The 19,379-nt window shown below is 41.7% G+C and overlaps 1 protein-coding gene across 2 annotated transcripts in view; it reads right to left on the bottom strand.

Moving 5' to 3' along the window:
* MEIS1 (Meis homeobox 1) overlaps positions 1 to 19,379 on the bottom strand; it is a 133,860-nt gene that overhangs the window by 50,245 nt on the left and 64,236 nt on the right. For both annotated transcript variants that reach the window (XM_079791823.1, XM_079791824.1), the window contains exon 8: positions 7,981 to 8,126. In XM_079791823.1, the coding sequence (XP_079647949.1) occupies positions 7,981 to 8,126 (146 nt within the window). The remainder of the gene's footprint in view (positions 1 to 7,980; positions 8,127 to 19,379) is intronic.

The following is a 19,379-nucleotide window of genomic DNA, read 5'->3' as shown; positions in this document are numbered from 1 at the left end:
CAAACTGACCAAGCAATTAATAGATAATTTTAAAAAAACCATGATAAAAGCAACATTATGTAGGCAGGAGAGAATTTCATTTTTTCTTTTCTTTTTTTAAAACAGTATCATAAATATGTATTATAACTTTATGAAAATGAAAATAATATTCAAAATACAACAAAAAATGGATAAAACCCTTTGTCCAATACTGTACACATAATGCAGCAATCCGTGCACTTTAAAAAAATGAAGTCAAGTCATTTTTGTAGAGTTTCTCCCCCAAGAAGTTTGGAAATTGCTTTTTCTTTAAGTAACAGATAGAAATTATTTCTACACTTCTATAAACTGCAATAGAAATGACATCCACTCATTAATCTTTCTTAAGATGAGTGTCCCCATTATGAGACGACACCTCCTGGCCTCTGGACATCCTGAGAACTTCCTAGACACTGAAATCTCAGAGGTCATCGAGTCATGGGAGACCACATGAGCTCTGCAAGGATGCTAGCAGCAAAATTAATGTGAAAACTGATAGAACCCAACCACAGAACATTACGAACTGAGAGGCAAAGACACCCTAGAAGGTGTCCTATACACTGACACCCTTTCGTGTAGGTGTGCAAAGAGAGAACACCAGGAGGACATTCCAATACAAATAGTTAAGTCAAACCAAGGTCTCCATTTTAGAATATTGTGAATAATATATTTAAAAACCCAGTAGTTTGTATCTCATTTAAATATCAATGAATGCAAGATATTTGTATTTATAACACTAAGTTGAGGTCTATCTTTTTCTTTATAGTGTTCAAAGACAGAGCAATACATCCTACATAGGGACCCACACCCCTGGGGCTATAATTTGCTGTGTGAAGGCATTTTGCAATGACAAAACAACCACAACAGCAGCAAAAATACCAAGGTCTAGAAGGTCTTTAAAATGTTAGAAAATTGCCTGGCATAACTCTTTCAGCTGCTCCTTTGCTCATGGAGACTCTCCACAGGCTCACCAGGACCAGGTACCTTCTCTGAGTTCCCCAGGACTTTCTCCTGCTCTGGACACACTGAAGGGAGTACTGAGTCCGCTACGCAAGTCAACTTTCTCAGGCTCGGGACAAGCAGTATTAAAACACCAGCGCCCAGTGAGTAGCCGTCCTTTTGATGTGAGTCCACATAACTATCATTACAAACCTGGAGCCTTAATAAAATAATTTTTGCTGCCTCATGGCATCAGGATAGCACAGGTAACCTCGGGCCATGACCGAGAGGGTTTTGTGACCCGAGCCACAGCCCACTGCAATGTGGTCTCCACTATTTGATTACCCTCTGGTCTGGCTTACTAAGCAGGAATGGAAAATTAGAACGATAAACATGGAAGTAAAAAGGATACATCTTCCTCACTAGGATTGGTACAGATGGCAGGGGTTCTGAGAGAGCTGTCCTACAGAAAACACCCAGGTTTGGAGGGACATGCCTGCACACAGTCAAGCTCACACTTCTGTAAGAAGGACGGAGGTGTGATGAGGACGTTCTCAGCGACCTCAAACCAAGTCTCCTAGATGCCATGGCATACAGATTTACTTCTACTGGCAAAAAAACAACAACCAGCCAAGCCCAACCAAACCTAAACCCTGGACCACCTTTCTAAAACGAAACCATCGGATTCTCTCTCCACCAAACCTTCATACTTTAAAGCAAAGTACCTTCACTAGGAATCTTAAACATTGAGAAAGCGAAAAGCCAGCTTACGCCACATCACATTCCTAAGGGTTGGACTGCGTTAGTTTGAGAAACACACTCACACACATCTACCCGATGCTCCGGTTTTCATCTGAGAGATAAATTGAGCAGGAGCAGTTGCACATTCATTGACCGAGGTTGATATTTTATCTTCCAAAGTACATCATCACTAAGAGGAATGAGAGGAAGACACGATATTGATATGTGCTTTGAAGTATAAATGCTGGCTAGTGTTCAAAGAGCTACGTGCATCAGCAACCAGCAACTTAATAAATTGTGCTTCTATGGGCACTTTCGTTTTGAACCTAATCCTTTATTTAATTAGCCCGATTAAGAGGATATCAGAAAGCCAAACTATAGCGTATTTTTTACTTAGCCTTGGAAACAGAAGGAAGATTTTAGAATAATCTGACAAATTGCCAGCCAGACTCTCCACAAGTCCCTTCCAGAAGGGACCAATCGTCAGTAAAACGAACAAACCATTTGACTGAGCACAAAAATCTCAACCACACCCCGAAAATAACCGAGCGCCCCAGTCAGAGCTCATCTGCTTGTGAGTTCTACTAGTATATACCTGGACAAACAGGCGATTTTAAAGCTGGACATTTGTTTTTACTTTTGATTGTTTTCTTTCCCACCATGCCCTCCTCTTCCAAGGACTGTAATTACCCCAGGTCAGAGGTGCAGAGCCGCGATGGGGAAGAAAGGCTGGGGCAAGGGGAAGGAGGTGTGTGGACGGCTGGGAGAGAGCTCGGCAGGTCACTAATGGCCTCTGGGGCAACAACTTGGAGAACAGGCTGATGCTTCGCCTTTGATCTTCTAATTCACAATGATCATTAGTATTAACTCCGATTCTTCTGGGTGAAGAATTCCAGCTGTAGCCTTTTCAGTGTACCTGACCTAAGAAAATTCATCACCCATCCCATTAGGATTTCAATAACCCGCTCAGAAAAAGAAAAAGGCAGTTGCCCCAGAATCCAGAAACCACCGCTTCATTATTAAAACAGAGTTTCGATGATGTACATCACAGAAGAATGAGGGCATTCCAATATTACCCCCAAGTAATTAAATAATCTATTCTATTTTCCTCCAGGGACAGATGATTTCCAATTGGGGGGGAAAAAAAAGTCAGGGTTCCTATCTAATCAATGGTTGAAATATGCTATCTCCTAAGGAACTGAGATCTTTGAAAATTAAAATGCAGGGATTTGTCATCCGAGCCTGGGTTACTTTCAGCAAAGCCTAGCTGTGACCCATCATCATTACTAAGGCCTGTGAAGGTGAAGGACAATGCCAGGCAATGGAAAAAGGAATAACTACAAAGCTATTCTTCTTACAGATTTGAGAGAGCTCATTTTTTACATGGTACATGGACATCTGGAAGGGGAAAAACAAATCTCACTCCTTCATACTAGTTTTCAAGTCTCCTTATTTAATAATATATCTACAGATAACACATAGTGAGGAAGGACTCAAAGTGAGTGGCTGTCTCTACCAACCACCTTCCTTGGCTCAGGAAGATAGGGTAGGACTAGTTTGAAGGTAATACTTTGTACTACCCTGATTGACTCTGCAGGCAAGAGTTTCAGAACATAGTCTTCCTGTTCGCTACCTTCTTAGGACGAATGGTAGCTGAAGGAATGCTAGCTGGTAAGACATAATAAGAAGATTCATTGTTAAAACTGGCCAAGTATAGAAATGAGGATCAGAGAGAAGTAGAAATGGGAGGAGAGGAGCAAATGCCTTCTACTCTCTGTCTACTTGCCTACCCATCTACCTTTTTTGATCAACATTGTGCTCGCCTGGATCAGCAGAATGGGTTATCTGGATACCAATTAGAAGGACTTTTTCATTGTAAAAAAAAAATTCCTAATGTTTACAGAGTAATTCTTCCAAAATTGCAAGCAGAGATATCACACTATGATGTCTCCAACCGATCTTATTACCAAAAGCAAAACCAATGAAACAACATCTGTCTCTTCTAGAGCATTCAATTCCCAATTCAATTCCATTTACTCCATCCTTAGAATGGCAGACCCACAGGGCACTTTTCATCTAATAGTGTTTCTATGGAAACACCATCCTCAACCTGGAAGATTCTACTGCCCCTCACATTGACTTAATCCGCATTGAGGAAAAAAAAATCTTATAAATAAGAAACTGAGACAAATTTGGCCATAAACAAACAAACAAACAAAAATTCCCGGCTCTAAATTCACAAAAACAAATAAACAAAACAAAACTAAATAGCAAATTTTGTGATCTGACTTCCAAACAAAGTTTGTCTCTATAGTAGCCAATAGGATCCTCAATATCAGTGAAAGAGTAGGGAATCCAAAAGAATGCGAATGAAAATCAATTCTCCTTGAGGGTCACCTCCCTACCGGTCAATGCCAACCAGATGCGCCACCCCTTGAACGGTTCCTTCCCCTGAGTCTGCAGGGATGCATTTTAACAACCTCCACTCTTGTAACTTTCAGGATTCTTGGGACACACAGCAGCTCCATGCAGGAAAATATGTCACTGCATATTTTAAGTAAGAACCACATTAACCGATTTTCTATTTAGATTACATTTAAACCTGTAATATGTTAGGGCAGGAGGAAAAAAAAGACTTGATTTTTACCTTAAACATGGTATTTATTCCTTCTCCTCATTTTCACTAGGGCACTGTGTAGCAAAATAACCGCTAATATGAAAAACACATCCAGCTTAAACACTACAACACAGCAGGTTATATTTACAGTTGGAATAATGGCCTTCAGAAAGGAAAAGAAACCTTGATGTGGCGTATGCCCCTGAAGTGTCACTCTATAGTGACTAATGTGCCACTATTAAGTACTTTTTAATTGTTTGCAATAATTTGTCTTCAGGCAAATGCAAGCATTTCAATTAATAAAATGCTTTTATTTTCTTTCTAATTCTCTTTTATTATCTACATGTCAGTCTTTCTTTTCAATCCCAGGGAATAGTTTCTTTTAAGAGGCCTTCTCTAGTTAGCAAAACTGGCAAATGCTCAACTAAGTAGTCTAAGCTGAAAATTTACATCAGTGAAATTTCTTTTTACCCCATATCACCAAAGTTTAAAATCTCTTCCTTGTCCTTTCATTGTTTTCATTATGCACACATATGTCCAGTTGAGCTTGCTAGAGACTGTGAGTCCAAGAACGAAGCTTTAGCTCTCTCTTTGGTGTAGTCAAATGTGCTACTGATTAAATCTACCTGTGGATAACTAGAGAATGACACATTTTCTTATGCAGCTGGGTTGCAAATCCAGAAGGTTTTTTAAAAAATTCGGGGCCTATTCTACTGCTTTAACACACAAATGCTTCAAAGCCCTTTCAAAGGCAGATTTTTTTTTCAACTGAATAAGCCCAATGAAAAGACTGACCCATTTATTTGAAAAAGAAAACAAATAGCAATTTGCTTTTAAAGAAGTGTGTGAGGTTTTATAATATGTCTTTGGCATTTAATAGATTGGTTTTTACAATTTTCTAATTAATTATTATTGCTATTGTTTCAATTAGCCAGAGTCTCCATTGCTCTTTTATATCTAGCAAGATTTAAGAAAGAATTTTCTAGATAAGTTGCATTAATCATCAAGCAAGAATGTATTACATTTAAAATTTGTACATCGTCTTCCCAATGAATTGTGCATCCCTGGAGTCCTCTCAGAGCTTGAAATGAAGTTGCTAAAGGATTAGTACTGAGATGTCAGTAGTGACTTACATTGGGACAAATCACCACAAAACTCTACAGGTTTTCCCATGGAACTTATTATAATCAGCTCCTGACTATAAATATTGCCTAAGCAGCCTGTACACTCCTTCAAGAAGCATAACAAGACCAGGATAAGGGTGTTCCTTGTAACTGGAGATCTATTTGCTCTTGCAACTAGAGAAAAGGGAAGGAAATCTTCCTCATTGGGGAAAGAGGGAAGTTTTTCCATATACCTCCTACCTTTGCTTTTTCGATGATATTATGAGAGCACTTTCTTTTTAGAGACCATTATCATTATCAATATTTTTGTCTGAGCAGATGGCAGTGGGATGGGGCAGGAGCATGTGGAACTATCCAACAAACCACGAGGTAACATCTATGAGCATCCACAGAGAGCCAGAGAGACATGGATATGGGTTCCCCTTCAGACCCCAACACTGAAGGAAATCAGGCAGTTCAAGATTAACTCCCATTACAGTCACCCCAATAATATGTACCACGGAAAGCATTGCAATGCAGGTAAAGTCATGCTGGCTGTTAAAAGGAATTCTTTGTTTTTTAAAGGAGGTACTATAGCTCTCTGCAAGGTCCTTCATAAGGATATAACCCAGGAAACCTGCTGGATGCATAAAAGAACTTGCTTCTCTCTCTCCTGACTCTATCTGAACCAATATTTGATTATATTTTATTCAGGGGCACCTGAGCTGCAAATAAAGCCAGTGCTCCTTTGCCGATTGAGATGGAGGTTGACAAAATCTATTCATTTTTCCTGTTAGTACAGGAAATAGAAATATTCAGGGTGGACCTGATTTTTGTCCCCTCCCCACACTCATCCTCCAGCTCAGGTTAGCTGATTAGCACAGGTGATGAAATATCAGCAGGGCTGCATCAGCTCTATTGACCAACTACCACGTCTCATGTCCTGCTAGTTTTAAAAGCCCCCCTAGACCCTAGTCCCCCGTCTCCCCTTCAGTAGTGCTTGATAGTCCTCAGTAGTAGACGTGCACAAGGCAGATCTCAAACTACCCACGTATAGCAACAAGTGTCAGATAGGTAATGGCACCTGACTCAGATTGTAGGCAAACCTAATAGGATGTTAAAATCAGCTAAGCAATCTAAATCTTCAACTAACTACCAGCATTCACCAAGCCCTAAAGCTGATTCCAAACTATCAACATCATCTAGTAACTGTTTGGAATCATCGTGGGAAGAAATGAAGGGTGGAAACCATTTTTTTTAGTTACTCCTGCTGCTCTCAGTTTTGATTTTGTTCACACGCTGGATTAGATCCTCGAGTGTTATTGGAGGCACAGCCTCTGTCCAGAGGAGCAGCACCCGCGTGGCCTTCCACATGCCCTGTTTGTCTCCCTGCATCGGAACAAGTCACCGAGGACCATGGCTTTGAGAGGGGGCCAGGGTGTAAGGGTCAACAGGTCAGGACAGGTTTGTGACAATGCAAAATTAACTTAAATACTTAAGTAAAACGTATGACTTTAAGAAAAGTAAACTATGCTAAAAATGGTCACATAAAAGGTTTGCTCCTGACATGTTTTAAAAGGCCAAGATTCTTCGTATTGGTTCGTCTTAGGCTGGGCTGTGCTACCCCCTGTCTGAACCCATCCTCTGTCCCTCAGAGTGGGAGCCCCAGTCCCCCGGGTCAACGATTTTGCTGATTTTTCAAGTATTATCTTACTCATCAATTTTCCTTTTGTCTTCTTCCTCAGATGCCATTAAATCTGTATGCACTTCCAAAAATATCCACCACAATATTATGATTGTAAATATTTTGAACATGAAATTCATTCAGAACAATAACCAAACCAAACAAATCCCTCGGTGGCAGAAAGCCCCAAATCTCCAGTTTCTCACATCTCCAGGAGAAGTCCTGCAGCGAAAACAGCAATACTCACACAGACAATATAAACTGTTACCCGGCTTGAGAAGTCACCAGGGACTACACAGGAAGAGCTGACTCTATATTGCTGTTTTCCTTTACAGTTCTCAATACAGGGGCCACTTTCACTGTGCAGCTCTGACTCACAGGAGCGTTGGGGAATGGCAGCCAGTGCATTCACACCACTTAAAAGCAAATTATGTGCGCGTTCTGCCATTGCCACGAGATTGAAATTTTTGCGGACCATTCGTTATAAAGGTCCGCGCGAGCATTAGAAGAAATTAAGTCCTTCTCTCTGGGGTTTGTCTCACTTGCTTCTTACTGGGAGCTGGTTCTAAGTGCTAAAGAGGCACCCTGAGAGAAGCAACATCATTAACAGACATACTTAAAATCACAAGTGCACATGAACTCCTGCACCTTCGAGCGGATGAAAGTTAACAACATTGCAATAGCGAACTTCAAATCAAACGCCTCATTGGGGGGAACGTCTTGAGGAAATAAGTGCAGACACTTTTGTGAAAACTGTGGGAAGACAATGATTTATGAAATATTCCAGGTCCAAGAGGGATCACGTTTCCCCCATTTTTTTTTCTATCAAAACTGTTTGTCCATATTTAGTTTAGATATGTCATTTAGAATCCACTTACTGTTAGATGCTGGAACAGCCACGCCCTCATGATATTTGTGGCTACTTTGGGAAAGATGCCACGCTTTTTGTGACGCTTTTTGTCCTTATCTGGATCATCATCGTCACCTGTGCTGGGGGAAGCTACACTGTTGTCCAAGCCATCACCTGCAAACATAGTGAATCAAATTTTGACTGATGCTACCTTGACATGCTTTATTCAAATAGAATGCCTTTGGATATAAACAAAACCAAAAGAGCAATATAAATGATTAATAGTTTATTTGGTACTGTTTTCTTTTCTTTTCGTTTCTTTTTCAAGACAAAGAGAAAGAACAAGGCCTAGGCTCAAAAGCGGTCAGGTCTAAGGAACTTCTTCCAAAGAACAGTGCAAAGGTCAAAGGGAATGGAGGGGAATATCCAATCTCTCTAGCAGCTCTGTTGCCATGGTAATTATTCAAATGTGTATAGCTGAGACATGTGAAGTGTATCTCCTTTTGGGGAGTTAAACATGATGGCAGCCATTAGCAGAGTTGGGCCCCTGCCCGGGTATTCAAATCCCACATGGAGTCATGGATGTCAACTTGGGAGAAGATGCATTTGAGATATCAACTATTTCCACAAGTGATCTATCTTAAGACTAAATTAGGCCATGGAAATGTAGGTGATCTGTCATATAAGCAGTTTTGACATAGGAATGCTTCAAATAGAATATAATTTTTCTTGTCATAGAAAGAGAGAATCGAGTTCAGTTAAGGGAAAACTCCCAAAATTGTTTTTTAATTAAAAAACAATGACTATTTAAATCAAATAAAGTGATGTTACATGAACAGTCCATTGGAATTATGTTACCCTAGTAATACAGACAGTGTCTAACATTTCTTCTACGTGTAAATTTTCTTACTGAAAAGTCACCTGCTTACACATGTCTGTATATGGGATCCTATTTTTTCTATTGATTTTTGGTAGAACATTTAAGCTCCTTCTTCTAGAAAACATTTTGGCTTTGTGACACCATAAACTTTAAAATGTAGGATTTCTTTTACAATGTCATGTCTAATAAGAAAAAAACATTTTCAGCCCATAAAATCACACTGTCCAAAATAAGTCATAAGGTAGAAATGAAAAGGAAGCACTTGGCATTTGGTTGCAAAAGCCAAAGGAAAAACAGCAGCAAACTAAACCCACTCCACTCGAAAAGTAGCTTCAAGCACGCGTCTCTATCCGGAGCCCCAGCTCTTGGTGGCAGCTGCTGGCTTTTAGAAAGGGACAGGTTGACCTGGGCCAGAAAGAAGCACTATACAGCAACAAGGCTTAGCAAGGAGGTAACAAAAGTCCTCAAAGCACATTCACTGGGCCACAGAAGTCCCTGGAGAGCAGGATGCATAGCCCAAAAAGAACTGAGTGCTTTGGTGAGACACATTTCCCCGGGGACTGTATATTGCTCCAGGAATTCCCATAGTCCGTATTTCCAGTAGCCTAGATATACTGCATACAAAACGAGTTCTCTATTTTAATTTCAGTTATTTCAGTCTAATCTATCACAGTGATGTTATCATTATCAATTACAGCTGCCTCAGGAGACCCTCCCCCCACCCCCCAACTAGCCTTGACTGGTACTGAGTTAAAGTTTTAAAACTCGGTTGGGTGAAGAACAGACCAATTTCAACACTTCTGCTATGATTGCAGCGTAAGCCACGCACCCCCCAAAAAATGCTTGCAGAACTTTGCAGAGTTTACTTTTCATGAATTTAAAAATCCATCAATTTGATTGTACTTAAAATCCATGTGTTTTTGTTGAAGTTCCTACAGAATCCTAGCTGTGTTCTCAGCAGAAAAGATCATGAAGCCCCACAGTGCCAAAGCCCTTGGTGTACGGATGAGGAACGTGCTTGTGTTCCTGTTGGGTGACTTGAGGGTCACCCTGCCTGGGCTGGAGCCGGTGGGTCTGTGCTGGACCAGACACTCCCATCCCTAAATCTGTACTCCTTCCATCCCACCCAACGCTTTATTTGCATAACCAAGTGTTTTATAAAGCGTCCCCTTGGATTTGCCTAACAAATTCTTTGTAAGTCCAGTATTTAAAGAGGCTTTTTATTCAGAGAAGCAATTCACCATATAAAATAACAATTCATTAAAGAAACATGAGCAAAGAAAACAACTCAACAGCATTTAAAATTTCAATGGGCTAATCCACTTGCAACAGGCAAAAGGTAACCAAGGAAAAGAAGCATATTACTCGATCACTGATTAAAAATGAAAAGCTTCTAACCTAACGACACAGTCTTTTCGCCACCATGACTGTTTTCCACCTTTAAAAAGAAAAAGAAAAAAAAAATAGCCTTTCTATCCATCTCCAAACCCCCTCAGATTAATTTAGCAGGCAAGGCCTGGTGCCTGCCTAGAAGAGAATTCATTGATAATTTATGGAAATATCTACTATAATCCAGCGGAGATGACTTTTTTCCAGCTTTGTGCATCAATAGATAATCAAGGCCTTAAAGCAGCCTTAGCTTCCCATTACCTCGGGCAAAAGAATTCCTGAAAGCGTGCCTTGAGGGCACCTGAATTATATACTCCATTAGGAGAGGAAGGCTTTCTGCATTCCATGTGTAACACTCGCCAGAACCTTTCCTGTTTATTTCTGCTGTATGAAAGCAGAAGCATTAGGAACAGAGTTTTTTAAGTGAAGACTTATGTAGATACAATGGAGCAACCTTTCAAGCCGGAGCCAGATCACCCCCTTCAGTCCCTGCCAGTGACCTCTCCCGAATAAAAGGTTTCTATTACATCATTAGCTCAAGCCAAAAACAGCCTTGGCTTAACGCACAGTTTGTTCTTCCTACTGTTTTTAGGCAAATACAGCTACTTTACTCCCATCTGGGAGGGAAATTACACTGCTGGGTTGTAATCTAAGACAAGATTTTCATTGGAAGCAAATGCTTTCAATCCAGTGTAAATACTGGTGCATGTTCAGAAAAGCCTAAAATAATAAACCCTGCTCCTTCCCGACACAAGTCGGGGAAATGGAGAAGATGGGGACGGAGAAGAGAGCATAATAAAGCACACTATTCTAAAAGCAAACACTTTCATAGATTTTAATAAATTGCTTAACCTCCCCCGCTTTTTAAAAATTGAAAAAAAGGATCTCGCCACGTCCCCACCTCAGAGGACCCTCTACATGGTCAATTGTACCTTTAGCGTATCCATTCACGCTGCAATTGGATACAGTCACCTCTCTGCGGTCTCTGGAGGATTTATTTCCTTTTTTTATTTTTAAGATCACTAAACAAACTTGGAGAACCGCCGGCCGACCACACGGCAGCAGGCCGCAGCTCTGAACCACATTTGTAAAATGTCAGCTGTGACTTCATTCCTGGAGCTGACTTCTCCTGCCGCCAAATGAAGGCAAACTGAAAAGGTGGAAATAATCATAAAAATGATGCTAGTCCATAAACAAGCTTACAGCCTCATTAGGATAGCAGTAGGCTCCAGTGGGTGATTTATGCTCGTTTTGCTGATGCTATGAGGAAATGCCATAGGGCGACTTTGGCCAATTGCTAATGGTTTCTGACAGCTTCTTAGCAACTAGTGCAAGCAACGTTGTGGCGTTTGCTAGTGACAGAAACCGAAAATGTCATATTATCTGCCCATGTGTCATGAAGTCCGTGTGGCAATTAACTAGCAGGCCAGTGACTGAGGGGCAGGAGGCTCCTGAAAATGGCCTTTGGCTATGCAGAGGCAGCGGGCGCTGGGCGCAGACCGGCTGCTCATATGCAACATTCTAATGCAGAAACCCACTTCCTTGCCACTTCCAGGCTCTGATGGGGCCGGGCCACTCAAATCCCTTCCCCTCCCTCCCAACCCCCACTCCGTGAAGTGAAACTCGGGGCTCTTCTCTCTCTAGGCCCCGGCTCTGGCTGTTCTCAGAAAGCTCCAAAGCGATCTGCTTTGAGAGGAGCATCCGAATGGCTCCTTAATTGGCAATACCTGGTTCTGTGCTTCTTGGACTTTGCGTTCAAAGGTGCCGGCTGTTTCGGGGCTCTCTCCCCCAAATGGGTCCGAAAGGACTGAAGATCACGGACGCAGGCGCATTGCCTGTCAGATTGCTGGGAGCAGAGCAACCGGGTGCCACCACAAGACCCTGTTTTAAGAAACACCAGGCTTCTAACAAGCCGCGGGGAGAGAATCTTGGCCACACTTTTCCGTTTCCGAGCTATCAGAACCCTGCTCTATATGTCAAACTGTCAAGCCTTTCAGCGTGGGCCATTTGCCCTTTCAAATAATATTTAAGAATTGTTTTTACAAAATTTTATAGGCCATGGTCTAGTGAAAGAGGCCAACCAACAAAGAAAGGAATTTGTACTACGATTCGTCTACGGACAATTTCTTGCGAGGCCTGGGCCTGTCCCTGCGGAGCAAGGCAGGTGACCTGTGGCAGCTCCCAGGCCGTCAGAGAGCTCAGATTTCAAACACGCTCAACTCAAACATCCCGCGTCGCCTATTTAAGCATGCCCCGGCATTTAGACTGTGCTATCTCGCGCCTTTCAAAGCAGGATAAAGCGGCATTTATCGCATTCAGGCCATTCAATGGGTCAGACTGACCGTGTCAGCAGGGGCTCCTCTCCGGCAGGTCAAAGCCCTGCTCCCACTTTTCTCTCCCTCCTAACTCCCCCCACCCCCAGGACTGCCATTCCCAAAAACCTGTTCCCGAGCGAGGCAGAAACAAAACCCAGAAAAGTGCCTGAGGTTGACATCACCAGGGACCGGCACTTCCCCTGTCGGCCGGCCAGCAGGTTTATAAATCAAATGCGGTGTCCGTCCGAGGGATCTTTATGGTACAGAGGCAAAACTTCTAACGACGGATCTGAACTTTCCACTGCCGGGGCAAGCGGACGTGTAAGGTTGGGGACCCCCCCATGTTTTGCTGGAAGTCGAACTGGAGGCCACCCCAGCTGCAGGATCATTTCATCTACAAGTTTGTTTCGAGACTCTGTAGTTTCAGGCCACATCCACTCCTTAAACTTTACCTTTCCTCAAGTGTTTAGAAATATATAGTGTTTGTCCAAAACATGCACCTCAACTGAAACATCAAGGCCATTTATAATCCTATCTTTCAATACTGACCAAATTCTATGGTGTCTTTTTTTTTAATTTAATTAAATGTATTGGGGGGACATTGGTCAACATGCACATATAGGTTCAGGTGTGGGTTTCTATGTGATAAGATCTGTATATTGCACGGTGTGCCCACCACCCAAAGTCAAATCTTCTCCTGTCACCTTATCTATTGTGTCTTAAAAGTTGGATAAATGGGCAATTCACTAGCACTCATAGGCCTGAAAATCTTGCGTTGTAAGGTGGCTAAGTTTCCATCCAATGACGGGGTTTCTCGTTCTCTCGTCTGTTTCCTCACATACTACGTCCACATGAGAGAACATGGAGTGTCACCCCTTAGGAGGTACGGAGAGCACGCCTGCCTTTCCAGGGGCTGGTGGTGCAAACATCCCAGCAGTGTGGGGAGCTCAGGTTTCCTCTGTAGGGGAGCATGCATTCTGGGTGTACCAGGTTGTCAGGAAAAACCTAAAAACTACCCCAAACCCACTTCTCCAGATCATGGCTGTGTCTACTTAGCCAGGAGTGAGATGGAACGATGTTTCTGTGTTCTGTTAAGAGGATAAAGGGTGCGAATACCCTTTCTTAGCCACCAGTGAGAACACTTCAGAGGTTTTAAGGAGGTGTTTTGTCTTCGTTTAGAATGTGTAACAGCTGCCAGCTGATGTTTCTAAAACATCTAACCCTGGCCCTTAGCATCCTCTGTGGCTGCCCTCTGCCTTCGGGATACAGGCCGCACTTCTCTGCCCGGCACAGGAGGCTTTTGATGATCTCTCTCCTGGAGTGTTTCGGCCTGTCCGCTGCTGAGTCTGCGTGTGGGCAGGCACACACCGCCCACCCCATCCTGAGCCTACGAAATGCTCTCCAGATCCCACCCCCCGGGCCGCTTTCTCATACCTCTCCTCGTTTCCTATGCTGGTCCCTTTCCCGGGAGCATCCTTCCCGGCAACTCCTTGGTGACCTTTCCAGTTCAGCTCAACTGCCATCTCCCATAAGAAGCATTTGTTGGACTCTAGCTGCATAGGATCCCTCCCCCTCACCCCCCCCCCCCAATCCTGAGTGATTTTTCTTCTCCCAACATTCCTCCATCCGACACACATCATCCTGTACTAGGACTAGGATTTCTGTATATGATTAGAGGACACCTTATAGGACTTGATTATAGGATATGTGAGACTGGGTCACACTCTAAGATTCTCTAACCCGAGGGTTACCCCAGTGTACAGGGTACAGACTTGTCAATTGCTTATTAAACAGACGAGTAAATGCATTTACTTGCCACTGCATGGGGAAAACCATAGTTTCAATTTCCAGCTGTTGTAAATGTTTGTGTGTGTGTGGCTACATACCTAAATTAAACTCCTGAAAAATATTCACCAGTGTAATTCAGTCAACTCTAAGGAAACAATCAACATGCGTTTCTCCAAAGCTGGGAAGTTTCCTTGGAATCTTTAAGCTCATCTTGGCCAAAAGATAAACTAAGAGTTCAAGTAACAGTGTTCTTTATAATGTATGCCACAGCCCTTCAGAAACACGCTCCTACTTCCTGAAACTATAACTTAAAGCTATTTACCTAACTAAAATTTCTTTCAGTGTGTTCATTTTCCCTGAGCTTAACTTTAAAAGATAAAGCAAAAGTTCTTTGTTTCTTTCTGCATTTTTCCCATTATCCCCCCTTTACACATCTCCAGGTTTTACTTAAAGGAAGAAACAGCTGTCTCTAAGCAGACAATCTGACCCTGAGCGCAGACTCCAGACTCACACGTTATAGCTATGGTGCTAAATGCAAAACTCTAGAACTCTGGCTTTTCTGGTTTTGCCCAGTCATTGTATCAGTCTTTCCCACAGCATCCTTCCACACCTGCCTCAGCATTTCTTCAGCAGGTTACCCGAGGACCTTAGTATCTGATACTAGGTACAGATTGCCATGTCATACAATCCTAGGAGACATGAGGAAGCATTTTGTAAGATGAATGAAAACAAAACAACCCCTAAGCCTTATTCCATATTTTCAAGAGAAACACAGCAGACTTCACATAGCTCAGAATCTACAGCCAACATACAAATATGTACGAGTCTAAATCCAATGGTTAACTTCTAAGTTTAACTTTAATTAGGGTCCTGTTCACTCAGCCTCCCTTTTGCATCTCTTCTCATCCTTTGCTGTTGAAGGTTTCCTTGTTCTTAGTTCAAAGTGCTTCTGAGTTGATTTAAAAAGAAAAGAAAAAAAAAAAGGAAAGCATATTCTCATATATCTTACTGTACCACCCTTGGCTTTCCTGAAGATTGAGGTGGTTCCTTTGGAAACCAAGATAAGGAGTTAGATGTTGGCACCTGCCGTGGCTTTCACAAATGCCCAGGCTACAGATATGCCAATGGCACGGACCGAAAAGATGGACGTAAGAATAAGCTGACATTAAATAAACATAGTGTTGGCAAGTAATAAAAAGAAATGTCTAGATATGTTTCCTAAGGTTGGCTTCACAGAGACTTGCCATGAGGCTTTTCCTTTCTAGTCGAATTCAGGTTTGTTAACCGGTGTCAAAGAGTTGTTAATCGTTAACCACTGTGGCCTGAGCTCAGAGCCTGACTGTGCCCTTTCGTGGGCCCCTGACATCACAGAAACCTTAGGGAAGAAACGAAGAATCAGAGCCTGGAGAAAGCAGCTCTCTCTATGAATGTACTGCTCCCTTTTCTAAACAGGAAAACGTAGCCCTTAAAAATGAGCCCCAAAAGATGGCATAGGTGACCATCTTTTTCATAAACAGTCATCCTTCCAATTCATTCAATTCATTCATTCAACAGAAATGTATTGAATTCCTTCTATGTCCCAAACATTATACCAACCATTAGGGACACACATGGTGAACAAAATCAGAAAAAAAGTCCCTGTGTCTATGGAGCTTTCCAGTTAGAGGGCAGAGATGTTAAAACGAATAATCACAGTAATAAATGTCCAATTGCACTCAATCAAAAAGAAATACAAATCTCTGAGAGTGTGAAACAAAGGAAATTGACTTAGGTGGGAGTGATCTGGAGCAGAAATCTACAGGGTGGAGAAAATCGACGGGGTCCAGTGGGCATCCTCAAAGGGCAGAGGGCAGAGGAAGTACGGCAGGTTCCAAGAACAGCATGGTCCAGGCTCTGTGTGTCTGCAGGACTCATGACGTGACACCACCAGAGGACTGAGCCTGGGGAAGCAGGACGGGATGAAGCTGGAGAGGAAAAGGAGCCAGACCATACAGGGCCTGGTGGGCCATGGCCAGGATTTGGGAGTTTGTCCCCAGGGTTCTAAAGTCATGACCCGTGGCATCATCAGTGTTCTCTCCATGCCCTAATTGTACATACATTTTACCACATAAAGCCTCATGCCCCAGTGTCGCTTCCCAGTTCAACCTAACAAATCCTCCAATTCCAAACTCAGGTTGGAGCATGAGGAGCAACAGAAAAGCAATTGGGTAGACCCCAATGTAGGCAGTGTACATTCTGACTTCATTTTTCAGTAGGTTTCTTGGACATTAGAACATATTTTCCCAGGGAAGCAAGTTAGGAATGGGGGTAGGTCCCAAGGCTTGCTCATCAAAGCCAAAATAATTCATTAAATGAATGAATTTCCAACTGGCATCTGAGGCCAGGGTGCAGAAAGCCAGAAAGTGTCAGTACAAGGGGGAAAGTGAGTTTCTATTCATATTTCAGTGCACGGAGTCAGCCTAGGAAAACATAATTGCCTATAGTACCTCCTTTTCTGTACCTCTCTTCCACTGCACAGCACCCACCAACTGGAGTTTCCAAGCACCCCCCTGCCTTGCAGAGGCACATGGTCCCCCACTGTGGTCCCCTCACCCAGACCTATTCTTTCCCTGCTCTGAATTCACACTCCTCATCTCCCACCCAGCAGAACATCCAGCCTCTCCTTCTGGTTGAGGGGAGGTAGAAAGCAATCTGAAAGAACTAATTCAGACTAGGCGTGAGGAACTGATGCCCCCCTCACCTTCCCAGGAGTGTTGACATTTTTAAAAGGAGATTTGTTAATGTAAATGACTCTTTCAATGGCAGAACTTCAGGTAGAGTAATAAGTAAAGGTAGGTTTAAAAATACAGCTTGTGTTGGGAAAGATTTTTTTTTTTAATCAACAGATGCCAGGCTTTCAGAAGAGCCCAATGTCAGTTTCCAAACGTATCACTATGTCCTGCCATCCCCACTCCACGCCACCCCTGTTTATCCCTGCCTACATGTGGGAAGCTATGAGTTTCTGAACATCCCAAGACTTCTTCACAGAAATTATGGTGACAGTGAATGGGTCCTGTGGGTGTAAAGCAATGAGATTAGGAGTAAGAGATCTAGGTTGAACATCTGTGTGTATATATAGGTCATTCGTACAGTTTGGGTGTTTATAACTCCGGGAATGCCAGCCTGTTGAAATAAATTTGGAATAACTTCTTTACTATAAATAACACGTTCTATTAAGCTCCTACCATGTCATGGTTCTTCACTGTCAACACAAATAATGCGTAAAGTACAACTGCGTGAAAAATAGGAAAAGAACCCAACTGCATAACTGAGGCCCAGAATGAAAATATTTACTGGATTTTTATAGAATACAAAAAAAAAAAAAGTCAAAATTTTAACGTGCAGTTGATGGGATCAAAGGAAGAAACTGGACTTTCTAACTTCATAGAAAGTAAGAATTATTCATCAGAGTCCATCAGTATTCATATTTGCTGTTAACTTAAGATTTATTTTATGTAAGTGTTCATACGAGTCGAGTGCAGTGGACAGATACAGCGTATACACCAAGAAATCGGATAGATTCTCCAAGTATTCTTTTTTCCCCTGAATCATTGTACTTTGTTCTTTTGAGATAGGAATACCTTTTTTCTAGTAATTCAATATGACTTTTTGACTTGAATTCCCCTCGGGGGAACAACAGCAAATTAGTTGCCTACACACAGAGGACAAACAGCAGTGATGAATAGGAAAGAAAAAAAACACAGAGATTTTACTCATTTTTCATCCATTCAGCATTTTTTTTCCAACTAAACACCATGGAAAATCCCTGCAAAAACAGCATAACTTCTTTATGAAGTCTGAGAAACTTCAGGATGTGAATGCCCTACAAGATAGGACTGAAATCCATGTATTTATACTAACAGTCAAACAAACTGGAAATCCCCCACCATTTTCTAAGATAAAAAAGAAGGAAAACACATTTGCAATTGCAAAGGTAAAACAGTGCAAAAGTCATAAACTTTTGTTTGGAATCAACATCTTAGAAAGCATTTTAGGAACCAGTACTTTGCCTATTTTTAAATGTTATTTTAATAATGCATGATGAGTTCATTGCTTGAGATATTCTTCCCAAAATATATAAATCAAATATTAATGAAAGATCAAAAAGTTTTACATAGTCATGAAAATAAATGTTTTAGTCAGAAAAAAAAGAGTGCTACATGTGGGATATTATAGACAAGCAGACACACACACACACACACACACACACACACACTCACACAACATTTATTTTTGTGATATCTTCAAAAGTTTGTCATATAATTTATTTTTAAACTTCTATAGACTCATATAATTTATTTTTAAACTTCTATAGACTCTACATATAGGATACATGTATGTGTATAGACACATACACTTTTACACAGACAAGATAACATTTATTTATCAAAAAGGTCACTTCTCAACAAACTCAATTATATGGAATACACTTGAAAAGTAGGATTAAAAAAAGTTTCAGACACGCAGATAAGAAGCAGTAGTTCCCGACTTCAGCTACACAGAGAATCACATGGCAGCTTTTACAAATCCTGATGCCTACACTGGACCCAAGACCAATTAAATTAGTATTTTGGAGGGTGAGATCCAGCATTAGCCGTTGTTAAAGCTCCAAGATGATTAAAATGTACAGCCAAGTTTGAGAATCACTGGATTAGAGTCACAGAGTACATGTGGCAAAGCTCCTGTGTTTTCTACGGAGAAATGATCATAAACTCCTCAAACAGAAATGTGTTATGTGTATTTTAGATGTAGGTTTCAAAAGTTGACTCATCTGGTTTCCTGCTGGATAGTGTGTAGGCTGAGATCTTCGGGAAAATATAAGATAATAGAGGCAAAAAATAAAAACCTACGAAGAGTAGCTCCCGAGGGCCCTTCGCTTGGGGACAACAGTCCTCTGTTCTAAAGAGGCTGTGTAAACAAGAAAATATGGAGCACAGTGCCATAACTCATGTATCTACTGACTTTATGATTATTTTTTAATACATTTGCATTGATTTTTAGAGAGAGAGAAAGGGA

Source organism: Cnephaeus nilssonii (genome assembly GCF_951640355.1).
Source record: "Cnephaeus nilssonii genome assembly, chromosome: 15".
Classification (NCBI taxonomy): Eukaryota; Metazoa; Chordata; class Mammalia; order Chiroptera; family Vespertilionidae; genus Cnephaeus; species Cnephaeus nilssonii.
The sequence above is the reverse complement of the archived record's forward strand: the minus strand, read 5'-3'. Positions and strand labels throughout refer to the sequence as shown.